The following is a 23,408-nucleotide window of genomic DNA, read 5'->3' on the forward strand; positions in this document are numbered from 1 at the left end:
TCTCTTCCATCGGGTTTGTAGTATCACGTGTACACCACGCAGTTATCAAGCCGCTATAACGCCGCTGAGTCGCCAACGCACGCCGCTGACGACGTAGTTTGAATGCGTTAAAGATATAAGGCGCGTCACTAACACTGATATCAGTGTCGCGTCCGTGGCTTGGTCGGTAGAGCGTCGCGCTGCGGCCGCAAAGTCTTTGGATCGAAACCTGGCGCCGGATGCTGTTTCTTTTTTAAATATAGAGGAGCACTGCGGACGCCGCCGCCGCCGCCGCCGCCGGTGGATGGTTTGGGGTCGATTCGCACTTAAAAAAAGGAAGTGTTCTGAGGAGGTAGGCACCCGAATTTCTGTCGCAGTTGTTTTTCCACCTCAACGAAAACCCGACGCTGTTCGATTGAAGTGATCCACAGAGCATGGGCTGGGTGGTCTGGGTTCGGTTGCCGTGGGGACTAATTTCGGCCACGCTATTAGCTAGTGATGACATCTGTTCCAAATGTGCGCTCACGCCTCCCGCCTTCCCTCCCTTTCACCGCACTCAGTTATCAGTACATACAAGAAACGGCTAAAAACGATGAGGACGGAGACATTTCGTGAAACGTCTTCGAAATTTAATGAAACGTGAAGTACAAAATGCAACAAATGTAAAAAACGCGAAACGCAGGGGCAAAAAAAAGAACGCGTTGTTCACACGGTACTATTAAAGGTGCAGGCATTTTCCCCCTTTTCAGGCGCGCACGAGGATCCGTAGGGCCCCAGAACAACAATCCTCCTTCCGCGCATCTTCGTCACGTCGTAAACTCAATGGCGGCCACGAGGGGAATTCCCTTGACCGCTGGTTGCAGCGTCACTCAGCTTCACGTCGCAGAACACTTTCGGCAGCACGAGATCCATGCAGTTTTTGGCGTCTTCCATGCCGCCGTATCCACGCGGTCCAGGGAAACCAAGGAGCGCCAGGGTTGAAGACAACGGCCCGCTACCTCCACCGTGCACTGGCTCCTTTCGAAGCGTCGCCAGTCGATCTCCCACCCCGGACACCCCAGCACCACGGTCTGCACGTCTTGCAGCGTGGTGCGCACGTTACCGAGGTGCTCGGCCGTCACGCCACCGTAGGTCGTGTTCCAGTCGAGGCCGTTGGGGCCTCAGGCACGCGCAGTAGGCGGTGGTGGCGTTCCCGGCCGTATAGCTCACCTCGGTGACCTCGAAGCCGCGGATGGTGAAGCTCATCTCGCAGTCCAAAGCGAACACGCCACTGGCGACGCCAGGCAGCAGTGGCCGTGTGCGTGCGGCGCTTCCCCGTGCCCGCCCTGGACACACGTGGCACCTCGGCAGCTGGCAGCCGGACTGGTTGGTCGAGGTCCCGCGGTGGTTTACCTCGATGCCGTATCGCCGTCCCGTGTGGAAGAGGCGGGCATCGGAGGCATAGCACTGGCCCCTGGGCGTGATGCAGGAAGAGCGGCAGCGGCAGCTCTTCTTGAGGCTCGAGGAACCCGCGTCGTCCTGCAGCCGGATGGCGTGGCCGGGACCTTCAACGATGGGACACCGGAAGCCGCGGGGGTGCATTTCGTGCGGGGTAGGCCCGCAGCTCAGAAGCTATTGGTAGAGGGCGACGGCACAGAACAAAAGGCGGTAGGCGTCTTCTAGCGGGAGCGCACCCCGCGCCGGGGCCGAGCGGGAGATGGGCGGCGAGGGCTTCTGGCTATGATGATCGAGGACAGCGGCGCCATGGTGCGGAGGGCAGGCGTAAGGCGAGGCTGCCACGTATCTCCCGTCGCCGTTGAAACCCGTGTCTGGAACGGGGTCGCTGCGGTAATCTGCCGCGGGTTCCGGTACTGGCCTGCTGCATCCAGGTCCCTTTCATAGGCATCCTTCTGCACCGCATCTTCCTGCTTCTTTGTTTCGGAAGGCTCTGCGCGACGCCGTCCTTCTTCTTGCCAGCCACGCTGACGACCGAGTGTGTGGGGACGCTGGGAAGAGCAGGAAGACCTCTCATTGGAAGTCTGCGAGTTCCAAGCACGTGGTCTTCACCCAATCAGCTGGTGCCATGCGTCTGCGTTGAGGGCAACCGAAACCCGTGTGATCAGTTGGAATGCCTGGACGCGGCTACATTATATTTTTTTTTCCCTGCGCGTGCACGAGCGCTCGCACTAGCAGCGCACGATTTTTTTTTTTTTGTCGCCGTTCACATTATGGTGAACGGGTTTTCTTAACGGCGAAGCTGTTCAGCAAATCGTTTGTCTATGGGGTCCGCATGCAAGAAAATTCCCAGCGCTCGTGCACGCGTACCTCGAGCACCCGTTTGTCAAGCTAAGCCACAGCCGGTATGGACGCACTCGTTCGCTCCGCGCTCCTCGCTCACCGGCTTTACGGCGCATGCGCAAGGCATGGTCTCCCTGGTTGGATGCCGACCACTGACCTCCACTTAGTTTCAGTGCTCGAAGCGCCATCCAGCAACTCTAGTGGAGATCAGTGATGCCGACGCACGGCCGGGCTGGAGGAGCGGCGGGCGCGAAGTGCGCGCTCGCCGCTCCTTCAGTCCGGCCGTGGCCGACGGTGCGCCGGCAGCCGATCGCGGAGGCCATGCACAAGGGGGCAGTTTCTGCCAATCATCGCAACAAGTTTCTGGGGGTGCTACGATCCAACCCTGCACTGGCGGCTTCCCCGGCCGTTGCCGTGGCCCTCGCACGAAGCGAGCACTACTTCCAGAATGTCTGCAACCTTCGGAGGCTCTAGCCCCGCTTACAGCGTCGTACGGGAAACTCAGACTGCATTCGGGCACCCCTTAGAAGCTGTTCTTTCTGCACTGTTACCCCTGTAATCGCGAAAATGCATTCCGTGCACTGCTGAACTTTTAGGGGCGAAGCACCTTAAGGTCGAGGCCTGTCCGTCCGGCGTCCGTGCTCACGGCACTGCGCCGTGTAAATCGAAACATCTGTGAACAAAAGGTTCACAAAAGGTTAACGAGAACGCAATAAAAGGTTCACAAAGGGTTAAAGATACAGAGAGAGAGAGAGAGAGAGAGAGAGAGAGAGAGAGAGAGAGAGAGAGAGAGAGAGTGTGCTCCTGGAGCATAGAGTTAATTCCTGGAGAGACGTGCTGCGCATGCGCGAGGAGCATTGGATTGGATTGAATGGGATTAGGATTGGATTGAAATGAATTTGATTGGATTGGATTAAATTGAATTGGATTGGATTGGATTGGAAATCGTTTTAGCAGCAGTAAGCACTCTCATGGGGGATTTACGGTAAGAACGCTCCCCTGTGCTTCGCCCACTCGTCATGATTCACTTCGTGGAGTGCGTGAATTTTTTAAAGGATCGGGGACTTTCGGAGCGACTATCATGCTGCCGGTGCTGTCCGTGCTGCGCGGCTTGTAATTCATCATCTCTATTCTTTGCTGCACTGTGCATGCACTTATGTTGTAGTGTAAGAAGCTCAGCTCGTGCATGATCATAGCCTTTGGGTGAAAGATGAGACACCCTCTGATGATTTCCTCGATGTAAGATTGATAGTTTTATATTTGATGAATCAGAAAGGAAGCTTTTTCCCGGTATACGCGAAAGACTTTTCAGTCATGAATGGTACTTGTAACTGCGGTACCAGAATCCCCTTTCTCGTGGCTTCTGTTCCTGCTTGGCTTTTGGGCAAGCAGGAACCGAAGCTTCGAAGCCTCGCAATCACTGAAATGTGTCGACAGGCGCGCTGTGCTGTGCGTTAGTTGTATGTGCGCATTTAATGAATTTCTGCTCGGCGTCTCCTTCCAACGAGTTAAAGAAAACATACTTGTGATGTTCTGGCGCTGCCGTGCGTTTCGCTGGCTTGATCGGAGTTTCTTTGCAGGGAGCGCATGGTTATAGATAGGTAACCCTCAAGTACACGGTCAGCGCCGTGCCGGGAACAAGCTTTTTACTTTTGCATCCACTGACATAGTCTCTCAAAATAACAACACGCTTGTAAACGACGGTTGAAAAAGACTTGTCATTAAATACAAGGTTCTACCGGGAAACGTTTACCTCCAACTTGGCGCATAGCTCCTCATCGGTAGGAAGCTGGCGAAGCGACACGGCAGTAGTCTTCCCAAACCGCTGCTTGCAAAACGGCACACAACAGTGCACATGTGCGCGCTGTACAAACTCTGCACCAGAAGCACAAAGCTCACACACGCAGTCACTTCGGAAAGGTCGGCAGGCACAGGAAAAAAAAATGCATCGAGGTATTAACTGCGATCCAAGTGCGGTGAATGGGAAACAGGCTACGTTAATAAACGACTTGACGAGTTTTCTTTCAGTCTTGTGCGAAGCGAGAAAGCTATATCCCAGGGACATTCTTTTTTTTAGCGCAAGAAATATGGGAAAAAGAATACGAACGGGACAAACGCTAGTGTCCCGCGTCCGTATTCTTATTTAAGTTCCCGTCTTTCTTGCACTAGAAAACATGTCCGAGTTATCCCGGTACCAGCTTGCCCAGCTTTCCGTAATATTTTGTCCCAACAGGCGTCTGTACTGCCTTCACCCCTTCATACAACAAGAACAAGCAAAGAACAAGAGAAACGCGCAAAAAAGCAATGCGTTGGCGGTGCAACGCGCTTTGAAGGGTTAGGAGCCTCGATGCGAGCGCACGCAGTGCACCGCATAGGTGGTATTCATTGAAAAGTTAAGCTGCCAATTTCTTCGCTCGGCAAAACTGGAAACGGCCACGGACATAGCTCAGCTTGTGCCCCCGCACCCGCACGCCGAAGAAAAAAAAAAGAAAAAAAAAAAAACACCGCCGTGCGTCGTTTGCTCCGTTTCAACCTTATTCTCAACGGCGGTGTCAGCAGATATGTTATTAATCGCACTCACATTGGAGTCGAGCCATTACTTTGCGATCGGTTGGGGTCAGCTTGGAGCAACAAGCACACGTCGTGTGCTTATCACGGACATGTATCGCCATCTCGCGGAGCCTGACGTAACCAGTGACGGCGCCGTACGGCGTCTACGAAAGTGGTTGATTTTCCACCACATTAGTCTCGTCCGCACTGAGAACCGGCATCGCGCATTTCCTTTTGCATACCGTATACATACCGTATACCTCAAGCATACCGTATACCGCTCTGCATAATGTATACCTCAAGTTGGTCACGGGTGCCCAAAATGGCCGAAAGGGAAAATCGCTTTGTTTTCTAAATAAGCAGGCAAGTGCCATCATCGCCGCTCTTGGTGTAAAACAAAATAAATCACAAAATGCGACCTTCGCGTACAGTTTGAGTGCGAGCGGAGCAGCGGTTTGCTCAAGAAATAATTTTATAAAGGCGCTCATGCATCCTCGTAGCACGACGCACGTCTCATTGGAGGGCGACCATCAGTGACCTTAACAACACCAACGGCACGAAATCTGGTACAAAAAATATCACGTGATGTAAGGAAGGCCACAAGCAAACCAAAGAATGCCAGCCGTGAATAAGAAATGATGAATGATTATCAAAGTTAATGATTGGTTGGGGATTGATGGTAATAATTAGTAACGTGGATAACGTTGAGACTATCATGAATTAAGGTGGATTAAGATGCATTAATGATATCCGCGCACTCGGCCATATTCGACGAAATTTAAAACTTGCTCCCCCTTCACTAAAGATTTAACACTAGTCCGGCCCAAGCCGGAGTACACATGTAAAATTTGGGACGCATTTCAATCTAATCACACATGCACACTTGAAGCCGTTAAAAACCGTGCGATGAGATTTATTTATTTAGACTATTCACATTATACTAGCGTATCTGCCCTCAAACGCCACGCCAACCTTAAAACATTATCCTCACGACGAAAAACCTCTCGCCTTACGTAGAAAAAAAACATACACTGTGAAAAAGTTTCAAAATTTTCAGTAGTCACAAGTGACTACGAGATATTGGCACTAAAATACGACAAGGACTTCATAGTAGCTGAATACCGGCCACCACAAGGCAATATCTCACAATTTCTGCATTTCTTCGAAAATATCTTAAGACCATGTGTCCGGCAATGGTTTCCGCCTTGTTTGTGCCGGTGAGTTCAATACAAATGTCTTAGAAGATAGTTCAACAGTCCCCGACTTTTGCGCTAAACTTAGTTCAATTGGATTTATAAACTTAATTAAAACAACCACTCGTGTCACAGCAACCAGTACGTCTGCCCTTGACCTGTTGATTACAAAGGTTGAAACTGTAGGTTTTTCTGTCGGTACTACCGCATCAAGCCTAAGCGATCATTGTCCAGTTTTTATGATATAGGACAACAAAACAAAAATTTAGAAGCATCACTTTGAGACTCTCAAGACTCAGTTTGTATCTGCGGCAGCTTTAGAATCGTTTAAATGCGAAATAAGCGCTTGTGACTGGTCGTTTGTATATGATATAAATTCGGCAAATAACACCTATTCTGAGTTTATGAAAAACTTTCTTGGTCATTTACAATAGGCGCTTTCCGTTCACAACCTTCACGCAATCCAAGAAAATAAGGGCAACGCGAGCTCACACGAAAATGATCAAACGCAAAAAACAAATTGTATCACGCATTCTTGCGAACAGGACTGCCGACGACGCTGCAGGAATTCAAGACGCAGCGTAATCTATTTAACAAAGAACTAAGGCGAGCAAAGGCTGCTTATTATCATTCTCTGTTCGCAGATATTGATAACAGGCACCCGGATACTGCGTGGAAAGCTATAGACCGCGTTTTGGGGTGAGGATGGAATCATTTCACACCCGACAAAATCCTGGTAAATGGTCGCGATGTAATCGGTAGTGACATTGCTAATCAATTTAACGCGTACTTTGTCAACACCGCCATTTAGCCACATGCTCGGACATTTATCGAAGAATCCGAATGTGTTCAAAACAATATTATTGGAAGCCTTTTTGTTCAGCCGACAGATATAAATGAAATTTATCGAACATTTAAGTACCCGAACAATAGCAAAGCTTTGGACATCAGTGACATGCAGATCAAACCAGTTAAATACGTCATGGTGTATTTACCACTGAAATGAAAAAAGCAAGGGTATACCTGTAATACATAAAGGGGGTGATAAATCAACAGTGACTAACTACAGGCCAATATCTGTTCTTCCTGGCAAAAATATTCTGGCAAAAATATTCTATCTAAATATTTTCTGGCAAAAATATTCTATCTAATACACAATTCGGTTTTCGTAATCGGTCAACGGAAACCGCGGTACTCACGCTTAAAGAACACATAATAGATAACATTGTGAAAAAAACTATACACTGTAGGTCTCTTTATTGACTTCAGTCGAGCTTTCGATTGTCTGAACCATGATATCCTGATAAAAAAAATTACCTACATGTGGTATTTGGGGTAAGGCTTCGTACTTGCTAAACTCATACTTGCACAACCGTCAGCAATGCGTGTATCTTCTTTTTATTTCGCATTTTTGCCATGCGGCATATGAAGAAAAGATAAGGCATTAGGTAGAAGAGAGAGAAGGGGTACAACAGCACAGGTAGTGAGGAAATTGATGACACTGTACAAGTCTAAAGGTAAGATCTAGATATCCACAAGTCACATTTTCTTTCTATTGCAAAAGGTGTACCGCAGGGAAGCATTTTGGGGCCATTTCTCTTTAACGTGTATATCAACGATTCCACAAAATTATATACAACTGTAAAATTTATTATGTACGCAGACGACAGCACTATACTTTCTTCCGGTCCTGATGGCAACGATTTAATTGGTAACGACGTGCTTCGGAAGCTATCCTTTTGGTCGCAGTCTAATCAAATTAGCATTAATTCATATAAGAATAAAGTAGTTATCTTCAGGTCTAAAAATAAAACGCTTAACATGCAAAATAACATAATTTATGAGGATAATGTTATTGACATAGTAGACGAACACAATATTCTTGGCGTTACATTTTCTGCACACCTAGGTTGGGATACACACATGGTTAACCCTTGTAACAAACTGTCCTCAGTCACCGGACTATTATCTCGGCGCCGGGATTTCCTCCCTGCAAAGGTCAAACTTCAAATTTACGACGCGTTATTTGCATCGCATGGTAACTATTGCAGCCTTCCGTGGGCTACGACAAATAAGAAAAATGAAATAAAAATTCTGCGCTTGCGATAGAGAATGGTCCGAAACATAGCCAATAATCCGTATTTGGCATCAACACAAAATGTTTTTCCAAAATATAACATTATTTAAGTAAACCGCTTGTACAGGTTTCGTATTTTAAGTACATTTTTTTTCTGCATCCACGCACTAAAAAGTGTTTTAGTATCACTCTCATCCTTAACAGCACGGGATGCTGATTGACGCACGTGCAGCACAGAACAATGGGTAGTGCCGCGATTCCGCAGTAATCATATATATCACGCTCTACACTTCAACATTCTCACCATTCTAAATTTACACAGGCACTCGTTACTTTTGCCCCAAACAGTTGCAGCAATACTTCGTAAACTTGTAGTTTCCATCACTTTTACAATCATTGTTGGTGTTTTGTATTTATGCGCTATTGCTGTTGTTTCATGTCTTCCAGTGTGTAGAACTGTCTTTTTGTGTTCATTAGTACCAACTGTGAATTTTGGAAACCGACAACCGGTGGACAATTAGGGTAACAGAGTGGACACCAAGAGGCATATGGGTCTTGAAGACGGGGAACACGATGGAGGGATGAAATACGGAATTTCGGGGGTAAACAGTGGACTCGATTATCACAGAACAGGAGTGGTTGGAGGTCAATAGGAGAGGCCTTCGTTCTGCAGTGGACCTGGGCAGGCTGATGATGATGAGTTCTTGTATAACTTTTCGAATTCCGCTAGTTGTGTTGTATAGCTACGTACCAAGGATGTACTCTTTCATTTGCATTCGTTATGAGTGATTTTTTTTCTTGATCCCTGCCAAATGAGGGTTTCCGGGCTATTGTCAAGCGGTCTTTAGCAGCTTTTAGCCCGGACGACCTTCGAGTGTTTTCTGGAGCAAATAAAGATTATCTTATCTTGTCTATTCCGAATGCGCGTTCACGCCACTGCTCTCTACGCACCCCTCCACCCCTTTCCACTCAACACTCCGTTCATCATCATCATCATCATCATCATCATCATCCTGTATACGCCCACTGTAGGGCAAAGGCCTCACCCATAGATCTCCAGTTATCCCGGTCCTGTGCTAACAGATGCGACCAACTTACCCACGCAAACTTCTTGATCGCATCCGCCCATCTAACTTTCTGCCGCCCACTGCCACGCTTGCCTTCTCTAGGGATCCACTTTGTTACCCTTAATGGCCAACGCTTATCTTGCCTTCAATACATTCCCTTCCCACGCCCATTTCTTCTTAATTTCTACTAATATATCTTTAACACAGGTTTGTTCCCTGACCCACTCCGCTCTATTCTTGTCCCCTAATGTTACACTTATCATCACCCGTTCCATTGCTGGCTGAGTCATTCTCTATTTCAGTTGAACCCTTTAGTGAGCCTCCAAGTTTCTGCCCCGTAGGTGAGTGCCGGTAAGATGCAGCTGCCATACACTTTCCTCTTCACTGACAATGGTAGGCTGCCATTCATTATTTGAGAACGCCTTCCGAATGCACCCCCCCCCCTTATCTTTCCAATTATCTCTGCCTCATGGTTGGGATCCGGGGTCACTACTTGGCCTAAGTAGATGTGATCGGTGACCACGTTTACTGCCTCGCCACCAATCTCAAACCGCTGTGCTCTCCCGAGGTTATCGATCATTACTTTGGTTTTAATTTGAAGGCCCACGATTCTCCTTTGCTTGCCCAGAGTGACAATTATGCTTTGGAATTCGTCACCCGAGATCCACCCCGTTACCACTGCTTAACGAAGCAGGTGAAAATGACGTGGACAAACGCATTTCGCAAAATGTCTTTCAGATTTAATGAAACACGAAGTACAAAATACAACAAATGCAAAAAACGCGAAACGCAGGGGCGGAGCAAGAACGCGGGGCCTACACGGTAGTACTAGCGCTGCAGGCACCCACACTCCCTCTCCGGGGCGTGAGCGCATCTTCGTCACGTCGTAAACTCAACTGCGGCCACGAGGAAAATTATCTGGGCTCCGGGTTGCAGCGTCACTGAGCTTCGCGTAACGGAACGCTTTTCGCGGCACGACAGCCATGCAGTCCTTGGCGTCATCCGTGCTGTCGTGTCCACGGGGTCCCACCTGCACCAACCCGGTGCCGGTCAGAGTCGACCAGGGAAACCAGCGAGCGCCAGGATTGCAGACCCGCGTCCTCCCTGGCGCACTGGACCCTCTCGAAGTGTAGCCCGTCGATCTTCGGCCAGGGCCCGCCAGCAACACGGAGATAGAAGGGTGACAACTGCCTCAGCGTCTTCAGGTGTGGTGTGCACGTTGTCGAGGTGCTCGGTCGTCACGCCGCTGCAGGTCGTCTTGCAGTCGAGGCCGTTGGGGCCTCAGGCATGCGCAGTAGGCGGTAGTAGCGTTCCAGCCGATAACGCTCCCCTCGAAGCCGCGGATGGTGAAGCACATGTCGCACGCCGCTGATGACGCCGGGCAGCAGTGGACGTGCACCCGCGAAGTCACGAGAGCCGGCGGCGCCTCTGCCTCCACGTGGCACTCGGACCCTTGGCAGCCGGGGTTGTTGGCTGAGGTCGGTCGAACTCGCTGCCGTAGTTCCGTCCCGTGTGGAAGAGGCGGGCGTCGGCGGCGAAGTACCCGCCCCTGGGCGTGATGCTCGAAGAGCGGCCGCGGCAGCACTACTTCAGGCTCGAGGGAACCGCGTCGCCCTGCACCGGCTGCCGTTGCCGGGCCCTTCAGTGATGGAACCCGGGTAGCCACAAAAATGAATTTTGTGCTGGGTTGGCCCGCAGCGTGGACGCTATAGGGTGACGGCGCGCAAGAGAAGGCGGTAGGCGTCTTCCAGCAGGTGCGCACCTCGCGCCGGGGCCGAGCTGGTTTTGGGCGGCGAGGGACTCTGCTATGATGATCCAGGACAGCGGCGCCATGCTGCGGAGGGCAGGCATAAGGCGCGGCTAGCACGTATCTCCCCCTGCCGCTGACACCCGTGTCTGGAACGGGGTCGCTGTGGTTATCTGCCACGGGTTCCGGTACTGACCCTCTGCGTCCAGCTCCCTTCCATCAGCGTCCTACTGCGCAGCGTCTTCGCGTTTGCCGTTTCGGAAGAGGTCAGCATGACGCCGTCCTTCCTCTTGCCAGCCGCGAGTGTAGGAACGCCGGGAAGGGTCCGAATGGCCTCTCATTGCAGCTTTGCGAGTTAAGAGCGCGTGCTCTTCAGCCAATCCTCTGATGCCATGCGTCTGTGCTGCGGGCTAGAAGACACGAACCCGCGTGATCGGTTATAGAATGCATGCACGCCACTACATTATATTTTCCTGCTGCGCGTGTATGAGCGCTCGCACTAGCTGTTGTTGTTGTTCCTTATATTAGTGGCGCATACCCAATCAGGAGATAGGCCAAACACTAGCAGAGCACGCATTTCTTCTTTTTCACTATTCACGTTGCGGTGAGCACGGTTTTTGCTAGAAACCATAAGTGAACCGTCTGGGAAATTGGTGTGGCTGTAGTAATATTCCCCGCGAAGCAGTAGGTAGCTCTTGATTTGCACAGGAAACGCCGGGCCTGTTCCACAGGAGAACGGAATATCGACTCTGCATGGGTCCGACGCCTCCCGTATTTTATAGTTTATAACTCGCTTGCGCGAAGGTTGATGCTCAGTAGATGGAAGCGAGGATACGGGTTACACGCAAGCAGGTCGAATGCTTTATAAATTCTGTGCTTCGCCAACCACGAGATGTAGCGCATTCCTGCCTACAAAACGCTGTTGAGTACGTAATTGTGAGTCTGTGGTGTGTGTAACACTTTGGTAGGCTTAAAAGCACGCCTTCAATATTCAGTATTTATTTAGCGGGTAACTTTTTTTTAGCAAGAAAGATAATATGCTTCCCTCAGGTCACGAGCCCAAGTGACGACTTAGCGGTCTTTTCCCAGAAGATCAGTAGTTGCTGGGCGTCCAGGTTAACGCTCTTCGCGAAGTATGCGACGTTGGGCGCCTCCACTCTACTTGTAACAAACACGAATATGCCTGTCACCCATGGAACGGGTGACAGCTATAATTTCGTAACGCCCCTATTTAATGAAAACTGAAAGAAAACCAGTAAGACTTACTGTCGGCGGTCTCGAAGAATGCATGATGTCTTCCTTCTGCCGTCCATTACGAGTAAACTCAAGCTCGATACCCATTAAACCGCCTAATACTGAAAAGGCAACTGAGAGCGCAAATTAGACACAGACAAAGAAAGGAGACAACAGGACGAGCGCTCGTCCTGTTGTCTCCTTTCTATGTGTCTAATTTGCGCTCTCAGTTCCCATTATGCATCACCAACAGGCCCAAACCATGACCCTTTTAATACTGAAACACGTGCGCTAACGTACGCATCAAGACATCGACGAATTTTGAGGCTTCCTTTCCTTTCGTTAGGTGCTCCCCACAAAATTTCCCAATGTGAATCCGTGGCGTAGCGTCTCCGAGCTATTTTGTCAACGCAGCAGAATCCCCGAAGCTTCTTCAGTGCCCTGCACAACTGCCCAGCTCCTAACGCGTAGTCCGTACCAGTAGTGCGAATAATTTCGTACACGATTGCGATGACTTCACTCCCCATTGTGACCTCCCACACCTATCCGCCTTCCCTTTTTTCTCGCTATTTCACCGCACTTAGTCACTACTTGTCATACAAAATTCTGAAAAAGTGACAATGGCAAGGACACGGCATTTTCCAAATAATGTTTCCATTTTAATCCAGTACCAAGTCCAACATACGAAAACAATGCAGAAAAAAGGACGCAAATAAACGGAACAGCAGCACGTTGCCAACTCAGTTCGCACGCTCCACAGTCCGCACTTGCAGTGCAGAGGAACAAACACTTTTCTTGTTTTCATGGCGCAGGAAGATACGCAGCACCCTACGCACTTTGCCTTCGACCCGCAAGCGCGCATTTCCCGCGTCGTTGACTCAGAGGCGGCTACGTTGGGAATCCTTTTTTGGGAATCCTACGTTGGGAATCCTACGTTGGGAATCCTAGAGGACACGCAATAAAGTTTCTCTCTCTCATTTCACTTTGGCCGGGTGTCTGAATCGAGTCACATGCCAGTTTTCCAGACCTGTGTCCTTAGGAATTGTCGTTGTAACAAGTGATTTTGGTTTTAGAATTGTGTGTTAGTGCGGTACAGTACCCGTTGTGACATAAAACCAAACCTGTTCTGTATATTGCTGCATTCTTGAAGAGAATGTGTTTGTATCATTGTTTTCCTCGCATGTTAATCTTTTGGTTGTAAGCAACTATAAATTGTTCGTATGTTAATCTTTTGTCTACAATAAACTTGAAGCTGTTTATATGTTTCTGTAAGTGTCTGTTACTTGCAGCCTTCGAGCTCTGTTAGTTTTGTAGCAATCGGCGCTGCACTTGTTTAATTGTTTCTGGTTGTTACGTTGTGTCATTGATACCAGGATTTTTTGATAATAAATTTATCCGTTCAAGACAGGCAGACAGACAGACCAAAATTTCTGGGTTTAGGTAGCCCAAGAGAGACTATCATCTTTAAAAAAATTCGCCCAGCTTCACTGAATCGCGAACGCTGATGTTAACAGCGAGGCTGCCTGGCGTTTCCTAATCGAAAGGCTGCGCGACCATTCATTTTTGCCGTGTTCCACTGCTCGCACCCTCTCCTGGAACCATTTGTTACTTCTGTACTTGGAACACTGCAATGATAGGGCTCCGCGAGCACTTCTTTTGTGGCGTATTTTTCATTTGCTACCACAAAAAACAAGCAGCCGTGTATTTTTAATCCAAAAAAACAATTGCTAGTACCACTTGTGTATTGATATCTTGCCTCGAATGTACTCAATGTTTTCTTTTTGCTCCACAATGTTGACCAGTATGAACACTGTGATCAGATTTAGTAGTTTAGAAAAGTTTTGCTTATATAAGTGACTGGTTCAAGTATTATTCTACTTGCTGCATGTACGCTTTGGCGCTTACTCTCGTCCTCGCCAGGCACCTCTCCACATCGGTGCGACCACGTCACCCCATTGCGCCCCATGAAGGACTCGACCAAGAAGAGCCTCGCTGCTAAAAAATTAGCAGTGGCTTAGCTCGGCTATGCCAGGATATTCGTAGCGTGAGCTAAGGTTCAGCAGATTAATCTTAGGTTTCCTGGTTGTTTAGGATGAGCCGATTATGATGAACCGCAGCGTGCCGCTACACGGCGAGACCGCAGAGTAGCGATACTAAGATCTTTCTAGCTTCCCGGCGCCAGTGAAGATCGGCAGCACACCAAACACACACACACTCACGCTTTCCCGCAAGTGCACGTTTCTGGCCACGTAGTCCCAGAAAGGTGACCGCGCGGGGAAATCCGCTAGCCTGTTGTCAGCAGCATTCGCACTGCTTCAAGTCGCACGGCGCTTTAAAAGAGCACGAGATCCGTGCAGGCACTAGAGCCTTCTGTGCTGCCCACGAAATCCAGCCTGCATTACGTGATTCAGGTATACGCGATGATCAGGAAGAGCAGCGTACTAGTGCATGCCTTAGTGCATGCCTCAAGGCATGTATAGTGCAGGCCTTAAATCCGTCCACTGAGCAATGTTGATACAGTCGAGCCGAGTTAATCCGAAGTCGCATAATTCGAACCAACGGATGATTCGAGCTGGTCCATTGGTCCCGGCAAAGTGACCTGTACTCGAATGGGGGGAAGCTCTCGCTAATTCGGGCATGAAACGTGTGTCGCGCTTAATTCGAACAATATTGCCCCCCCGCACAGACTACTTTTCGTGTCTGCTGTCCTCCTCACTGCCAGCTGCGTCACTGGCCTTCTCAGCTTCCTAAACCCGTAGCAGGGTGCTTGCTTCGCCTACACTCTAGCAGCTGGAATAAACCACGCAGCCTCGCTTTGCGCGCTTCCGTTTTAAGTGCAGAGCATTTTAGGGGCTCGTCTTATCGTCGTAGCTCGCTTGCTGGACCAAGTAGAGTCACATGGCCGTCTGTCGTCGCGGCGTAACCCAGAGGCTTCGAAAGCCAAGCGGTTTATATGGTAATAAACGTTCGAAACTCGGGAACCGCTGGCGCTTGTCATACATCTCCCCGTTGTACAGCGCAAAGAAAACCGTACGTACATTTGAGGCAAAATATACGTAATTAACCGGCAGCACCCGCGTTCATTTACTTAGGAGCACTCGTTGGGTTGGTTTTTACGATAGTAAGCGAAAAAAAAAAGTGGCAATGGAACGCCGGCACATGCGGGAGGAAAAGCAAGAACAATTAGAACAGAACTCCCACTGGCGCAGTTTCGGGCAGGAAGCGCGCGAGCACTGCGAAGGCGGGAAATTCGAATTGCATTTGGTGGGAGCAGTGAGCGTATAACGGCGATACAGCCCATTATAACTAATCACTGTTCTGCACTTCCGACAGCTAGCTTTCACATTGAGTGGAACAGCTTCAATTTTTCTCTCTGCCATTATTGAAATTGCACTCCGAAGAACGTCCAATACCATCTACTTTATCGCGTGTACGTTTGTAATGCTGGTAGCGTGCGCTGTACCGCCAATCAAAGCGACCCCCTCTAGTTCGAATTCCGCCTAATTCGAAGAGATTTTCTATCCCCTCGCACTTATAATTAACTGGGTTCGACTGTGGTGTGAACGTGACAACAGTGATAGCAGTTTGGTAAGATTTTGCCTTCACACACTTCACCTTCGGGCTCACGACTATATAAAGCACATAGATGGCGTTCGTGGTTTTGCGCACACGAAGAAGAACCACTATAACGCAAAAAAACGCGAAAACACATTTGGTTTGAACCTGCCGAAGCAACAGATCGCCATTTTAAAAAATTCACGCATCTCCACGAAGTGAATCATGACGAGTGGGCGAAGCACTGGAGATTGTTCTTACCGTAAATCGCCCGTGAGAGTGCTTACTGTTGCTAAAACGATTTCCAAGCCAATCCATTGCAATTCAATCTAATCCAATCCAATCCATTGCACTCCAATCCATTCCAATCCAATCCAATACAATCCAATGCTCCTCGCGCATGCGAGCCTCGGCCTTAAGGTGCTTCGCCCCTAAAATGCTGCCCATTAAAATCTAGACCCGATGTAAAACAGACCCTTCCACCCTGAAAAGCGGGAAGCCCAGCGAAGCTGGTGGTCTGGTTGGATTTGCTATGCTGGGGTTTAGCTATACTGGGGATGTACTATATTGTATAATACGGACAGTACCGCGATTTGTACGCCACAGTCTAAGGAAACACACGATTGGTGGGTAGAGACAATCAAGTTTTATTTTAGTGCGGCTGCGCTAATCACAGTGCAGGCTCTAGTGCACCACACAAGTGGCCGCCGAGGAGCACGCGGCATTGCGCAATGGCAGGAGGGAGATGGGCGCCCCGCACCTGCCGCGGTGGCTCAGGGCTATGGCGTTCTGCTGCTGAGCCCAAAAACGCTGGTTCGATCCCGGCCGTGATGGCTGCTTTTCTGATGGAGGCGAAAAGCGGAAACGCCCGTGTGTCGACATTTCAGCACACGTTAAATATCTTTAGGCGGTAAAATAAATACGGAGCCCTCCTCTTCGGCGCGTCCCACAGCCGAAATGCAGCTTCGGCGTAGTAAACACCAAAAAACTTAATTTTTTTAAATAGACGCTGCGCGCGGCGAGCAGTATTCGCAAATCGGCAAAGACGCGGCGGCGGTGTAGAGGAGTATAAAGTAAGGCTCTAACCGCACTCTCTTTGTAGGTGGCTGTGCTTCATTGGGCAACAGACGATGTGAAAAAAAAAAAAATCACCCATCTCCACGAAGTGAATCATGGCGAGTGGGCGAAGCCCTGGGGATAGTTCTTACCGTAAATCGCCCGTGACATTGCCCACTCGCGCATGTAAATGAGCGACAACGCGTGTGTACAGTATATACAATTCCAATCCAATCCAATCCGATACAATTCAATTTAATCCAATTTAATCCAATCCAATACAATCCAACGCTCCTCGTGCATGCGCAACACTGTGTACACGGACGCCAAGGGACAAGCCACGGGCAAAGCGAGGTCCTGAGGTGTTTCGCCCCTAAAAGTCAGCTTATAAAAGACAAGCTTACACAGATATTTTTAAAGTCGGCTTCACCTTTAGACAAAAATGCATTGCTAGGAAGAAATCTTTTTTTAGCGGCAGTGTAAGCATATTAAATATGGAGGCCCTAAGAACTGTGTTGTTTTATTTCTAGTAAATTTTTCCATGCGCTGAACACACCCGCCGAGCAAAGCATCTACACTACCGCGAGAAACTGGGGAATTAGGTATATACAGCTTCACTGAAAAAAATGCAGCGTGTTTGTACTAACGGCCTGATTGGTTTGTGTATACACTGAGGGTTCTCGCGGTTACATTATCTCAGCAACTCTTGCCAACAATCTTTCTCCGAGCTCCGTTCGCGCATTCACAGACCGTCTCTGCCCGAAAGTCGCGTTGCACGGCCTAATAATTTCTGAAAGCAGCATCACTGAATGTCGCACCGCCCGAAGTTGAAATCTAGGTCTGACTGCTTGCGTGTGAGTTCATCCCCCTCGAATGAGGATTAATTTATAGCGTATGATCTCAAACATAAGGGACAAGCCAACGCGTAATTGCGGCCGCTCTACCCGGACTACGATTAAATTACTGAATGTTTAGATTTAACGCGCCGGGGCTACGCCTGGGCAACCAGGTGCGCGGTTGTGAAGGGCTCCGGACTGATTCTCACCACCTAGGGATCGTTAACGTGCGCCAAAATCTCGACACACGGGCGTTTTCGCTTTTAGCCTCCATCATAAAAGTGGCCACCCTGGCCGGGTTCGAACCCGCGTCCTTTGCGATGATATTAAACAAAAGATTCCGTAACAGGGTTTCGCCACTGACAAGAAACACGTACACGCGGCGTAAATGTATAGTTTTTGTTTCGCACGTTACGCCATGCGCGTATTTGAAGCTAATAGCAAACAATATCTCGAGACAATTCATACACCTCCATTGTGTAGACGTGTGGGTAAAGGTCTCGATACATTAGGACCTCTCATTACTTGCAAGACAGCATAGTTCGCACACAGCTCTCGATACGGTAGAATAAAGTTCTCCGTATCGCTTACGTGATTCTACACATTCAAATGCGAGCGGCAGCCCAAGTTCGCCTTTAAAGAGAAATAAACGTAATATTTGGCGCTTGCATATGCGCCCATACTGTATAGCAGCCCACAGGCATCATGTAGAAATCTTTCTCTTTTCTCCTCCCGTTCCCTTATACTAAAGCAGTTTTTTTTGACAGTGCACTTCTCGCACTTGAAACAGAATAACAATAATATCTCCATACAATTGCTACGGCCGCAGGTCTGTGCACGTCGCGGAGGAGCGGCTAGCAAAAGTCATAGCTAAATCTGCCCAGCGCCGAAGGAAGAAACAAGCACAAAAGTTTTATGGGCATTGTATGCGTGAACTCGTGACAACGGAACGGGGCCTCCAAGCTAGCGCGACCCCCAGAAACATCGACGCACGGAAGCGCATGCTTTATGGCCGCTACTATAAAAAGCATTGCGGTGTGTAGTTCATATCTCCGACCTGCTTTACCAACGTCGTGGCCAGGCGCAAGTCGAAGCAAGCGAAATGAGTGAGGCTTAGTACTGCTTTTGACTGTGCTTGTTGCTATTGCAGTTGGCCTATTTCATGAGATGTTTATATGCAGCGCAAGCTTCATACGGGGAAGAAAAAAGGGGGTAAAGTTGCTTTAAAAAGCCACGGGAACATTTCAGGTTCCTCTTTTGATGTGAGCGTGCGTGAGCAGTATTTCTTGTCGTCGTGAAAGCATATGTTAGTGTGGGCATGTTCGCGTCATAGCTAACGGGATGTGGTGAAAGGGCATTAGCGTCTCACAGTAGCTGTCATCGCCATTGGCCAATTACCTTGAGCAGGTATGGGAGGATTGTTCGTGGGTGGACTCATTGAAATCTGAGCCAAACGGGAATAATGAATCATCCGTGAGCTCCTGTCGTTTTCTGTCATAATCACTAGCCAATCGTGCTGAGGGGTATGTTGTTAGGCCTACGTTCAGCCTTAACGTTAGGTGGCATTATTGTTATGTCTAACGACGCGCCAACCAACGTCAGACTCATTTTAGGTTAAGCAGCGGGTACCAATTGACGATGTTGCGCTTCTAAGCCTAACCTTAGGGCTAATGTCGGACCATCTCATACTCGCTGGGGTACGTCAGACCACAGCGTATCCCCGTAAGCAGCCGCACAAGGAACTTTGATTACAGGTTTCCGGCTACATGCAGCCATGTAACGAAAACTTGATGACAGGTCCCGGCTATGGGCATTTGCGGACTCCGTTTTTTGCTCAGAGCCAACTAATGCTTTAGTGATGCTCACGCATAAAAATGTCTTCCTGTAACGAGTCTTAAAATGCTGTGGACTTTTATTCCTGTGTGTGAAGAACTTACCGCATGAGAACGGTATCATGTTAACGCTGATGCTTGGGCAAGTTGGTTTCGCCTTCCCTTTGGTTTCATCTATGTCTCGTCTTCCTTTCGTCCTTGTTTGTTGCGCTGTGAATTCAGAAATGTATCATGTTCGCGGCATGCCTGCAAGCCTTCGCTGCAAGCAATGAAGGCGACAGCGAAGGCAACTGCGTCTTTCATTGCAGTGTACGCAGTGTTTTTCTAGGTCACATGATGCTGACGCCCGCTTATTATGTGTTACAAGGACTGGTGCAACACTTACAGTGCAGACTCAGTAAACCAGGAGCGAAAACGAGACGTCGAGCGCCGCGAGCGATGCGGACTGCTATGATCTGATGTGGATTGCCACCAAGACTCTCGGGGGACGTCGCAGGCTAAATGGGCCCGGAATTATAAATTACGGTCGTTTTCAAGCTTGGGTTTAGCACAACCGGCGCAATCAGTGCAATAACTGAACTCTGTAAGGTTATGTTTTCATTTAATAATGCAAACGTGCTGTAATTTCCCCTTTCTTTCATGACATTAATATTACAGCTCCGTTTGCTCCCGTTTTCTTGAGCCACATGCGGCCGTCGACGCGGCTGTAAAAGCCCCGTGTTATAGCATTCGTTTTAGGACTGCTATCGCAAATTATCAATATTAACGAGCAAGCTGAAATTCAGCAGGCATAGTTCAAACAAACGGGATATGTTTTATTTTGAATGTGTTCATTAAGACGGGAACCTAAGCTACGGGAAGCTACACCGCGCTGAACAACAACAACAACAACAACAATAAAAAAGAGAACAACGTGCACACCGAATATAAATTTCGAGTCATAAGTTCACGTCAGCATTAGAAGGAGTTCGAAATTAAACAATATTTCCATTATTGGCCATTATTTCCAATATTTCCACTATTTCTAATATTTTCATAACACTTTATTTCCATTAAGGCACCACTGACAAAAACTCTATGTTCAAAACAACTAGTGAAAAACGGTCGATGTGCCCTTATTTAATTGCATGCAACGTTGTCAGCATGACTCGAGGAGCAACGCACGCTAACTGTCGATGCACAACACAGATAGCGAGGTCTGTGTTTCGTATTTTTAGCATCTCTGCTGTATAGTCCCCGTGGTAGGGCTCAACGAAACATTTTGAGGACTAGCTAAATCATGCCTAATTGGTTTTATTGTCTAGGAGGTTTAACGCGCCGACGCTACACGGGCGATGAGGCGCGCCGTAGTGGAGGGCTCCGGATTAATTTTGACCACCTGCGGAATCCTTAACGTGTGCCGAAATCTCGAACACACGGGCGTTTTCGCTTTCCGCCTCCATCCGAATAAATTATGCCTAAACAAGCAGACAAACAACCACGCAAAAGTTATGATGTCTTCCATCCAAGCTTGTTCTCTGGTATAAACGTTCTCAGTCTTTGGGCCGCGATAGCGCCTTGGCATGTTCTGAACTATGCTGCGCACGCGCAGTGAGATTCTCCTGTCAAGCATGACGGTTGTAGTGCCGCTGGAACAGCTACCACCAGGACGAATAAATTTAGGTCTATAGGATGGTCGTTTCATATTTCTGACCGTTACTTTCATTAGCCTCTCTCTATAGCTTGCCGGGATGAATTAAATTATTCTTGTTGTTAGGTGTTTAGTGAGGCACCAAGTTTCCGCCTCGTAAGTTATCACCGGCAGTACACATTGGCTTCGCACCTTTCTTCAGCGACAGAGGTAGGCTATTGTTCATTATTTGAGCGTGCTCGTCGAACGGCGCCCAGCGCATATTAATCTGCGCCGGATTTATTTCTCGTGCTTGGTATGGGCACTGACAACTTGTCGAGAATCGTTATATTCATCCGCGCCTTCAAGTATTTTATTACCTATGCCGAAGGTGAGGGTGTCTGCGTCTCTGTAAAGCATTACTTTTCATTTCTTAACATTCAGGTTTAAGCCTATATATTACAAGGTTTCTGGGTGCAGCTATTTAAGATTTTTTTTTTGAAACTGTTCTCCAGATTCAGTGTTCACAATAATGTCACCCGCAATTCTCAGTGACTGAAGTATTCCCTATTCACTTGTATCCCTGACTCCTCCCATGTAAACTTTTTGACTTCCCCTTTAGACAGGCTGTAAACAAAGTTCGGGAGGTGTCTCCTTTCGTCACTGTTTTCTGATCGGAAACTTTACACTCTTTTTGTGAAGGATTTTTTTTTGTGGCACGTGCGTTCTTTTTGTATGTCATCCCAGTGTCTTATACACATCTATATCATCTAGTCCTTGGTCCTTCTACGCTTACTGCAGCGGCATCTTCAGGATCAACCGTTCTTTCGTAATGTAGAGATTAATTGTAAAGGGGGTTATTATACTCTGAAAATTTTTCTACTGCGTGATTGACGACATGAACGTGACCCATTGTTCAATAACCTTTCCTAAATCGAGCCTGTTCTCTCAGTTGTTGGAAGTCCATAAATAGGGTTTAGCTTATTCAGTTCATAATTATACCTTTACAAGAAAAAGTTGTACGCAACCGAGAGTAGGGTAATGGTGTTGTAACTTCCAAGCTCCTTGACATCCTAATTCTTGACGGACCGGGAGTATGTTGGCACTTTTCTAGTCGAGGAGCGCCTGTGAAGTTCTCAGGTATGTGAGATTAAATTTGCAAGCTTTTTGGTGTACACAAGTAATTCCCATTCAAGCGTGTCGTATGTTGCAAACCCGGCGACATTAGAAATGCCTCTACTTCTTTTACACCTCGCATATCACAGCACTACCCACATATTTAGCAACCTTCCTTGGCCGTTCTTTTTTTTACTTTTTGTGTTCGGAATACTTTGTCATTTTTGTCTGCAGTTTTCTTGTGTGTATTATGGTATTACGTACTTTTTCATGTTATCCTTTTTACCCCTCAAACTTGTATTGCCTATTGGTTGGTTGGTCGGTCGGTCGGTCGGTCGGTCGGTCGGTCGGACAGTCGGTTGGTTGGTGGAGAAGTTGGGTCACGCGTGTTAGCCTGACAAGATGTGCCGGCAATTTCTCCGCCAAATTTGCACCTAATGTGGCAATAATATGTCTCCTTCACCATGAATCTGCAAGTTCCGTCTCGCGAACTAAGATAATAAGGAAGTGCGACATATCCCTATGTAGTATCCTAAGCAGTATCCTACGCAGTACCAATTAGAAGTCACGCATGTAGAAGTCATGACACGTCTTCATCGGTTGCTCCGTTCCTTTTTCAGCGTGAGCTTGTAGCGTGAGCGACACTGGCCGAGATTGAGCAGTTTCTCGTGGCTCCTGGAAAGCCGCGCTTCGCATGCGCGAGGAGCAGTGACGTCACACGGCGCACAACTGACGATGCTCCGGAGCCGCTTGATAGCGCGGCCATATCTTGATGGCATGGCTTGATAATTGGTGCCGTAGAGACGGCAGCGTGTTACTACACTGACCACCGAGCTGTCTTTTTGGCAATTAAGAAGCAACCAGACGTTGAGCAAAAATAAACACTCATGTGTCACATAATGCGAAAACCGTGTGTGTGTGTCGTTGAGGCAGCAGTAAGCATGATAATCAAGCTAATCATAGACAACCAGGAAAGCTAAGAATAACCAGCTAAACCTCATCACGCTACGTATATCCTGGCATAGCCGAGCTCAGCCACTGCTAATTTTTTGTTAATCGCAAGTTTGAGCCGTATAGACACTTTTCACCTTTGTAATCAACGCCCTGCAAAGGTGCCCGTAAGGTAATCTAAATAAATAAAAAAATATGCGGCCCGCACGTTCCTGCCCTGCCTCTGGCTGATGCTTGCGGGCATGCGCATACGAGTGGCCAATGTCTCCCATGGCGTCCATGCAGGGCTCTCTGTGTGGACGTTGCTGCTCGCCCCAACGGCCGTCCTCC

General features: G+C 48.4%; 2 protein-coding genes across 2 annotated transcripts in view; one reads left to right on the forward strand and one right to left on the reverse strand.

The window, feature by feature from the left end:
- Window positions 1-1,077: 1,077 nt before the first annotated feature.
- LOC144153123 (putative exonuclease GOR) lies at window positions 1,078-1,560 on the reverse strand. Its single transcript, XM_077684780.1, has one exon. It carries the CDS (start codon window positions 1,558-1,560, stop codon window positions 1,078-1,080), a length of 483 nt encoding a protein of 160 aa, XP_077540906.1.
- Window positions 1,561-18,606: 17,046 nt separating this feature from the next.
- LOC144152089 (uncharacterized) overlaps window positions 18,607-23,408 on the forward strand; it is a gene marked incomplete in the record, with an annotated part of 9,500 nt that continues 4,698 nt past the window's right edge. The window contains 2 exon segments of the mRNA XM_077683297.1: window positions 18,607-18,676; window positions 23,364-23,408. Coding sequence (XP_077539423.1) covers window positions 18,673-18,676; window positions 23,364-23,408 — 49 coding nt within the window.

Source organism: Haemaphysalis longicornis, unplaced genomic scaffold, assembly GCF_048455015.1.
Source record: "Haemaphysalis longicornis isolate Haplotype H1 unplaced genomic scaffold, Haemaphysalis longicornis Haplotype H1 scaffold_9, whole genome shotgun sequence".
Classification (NCBI taxonomy): Eukaryota; Metazoa; Arthropoda; class Arachnida; order Ixodida; family Ixodidae; genus Haemaphysalis; species Haemaphysalis longicornis.

Bases quoted from the DNA above. Each gene is read 5' to 3' on its own strand.
- LOC144153123 (XM_077684780.1), bottom strand. From the start codon at position 1,560: ATGCACCCCCGCGGCTTCCGGTGTCCCATCGTTGAAGGTCCCGGCCAC.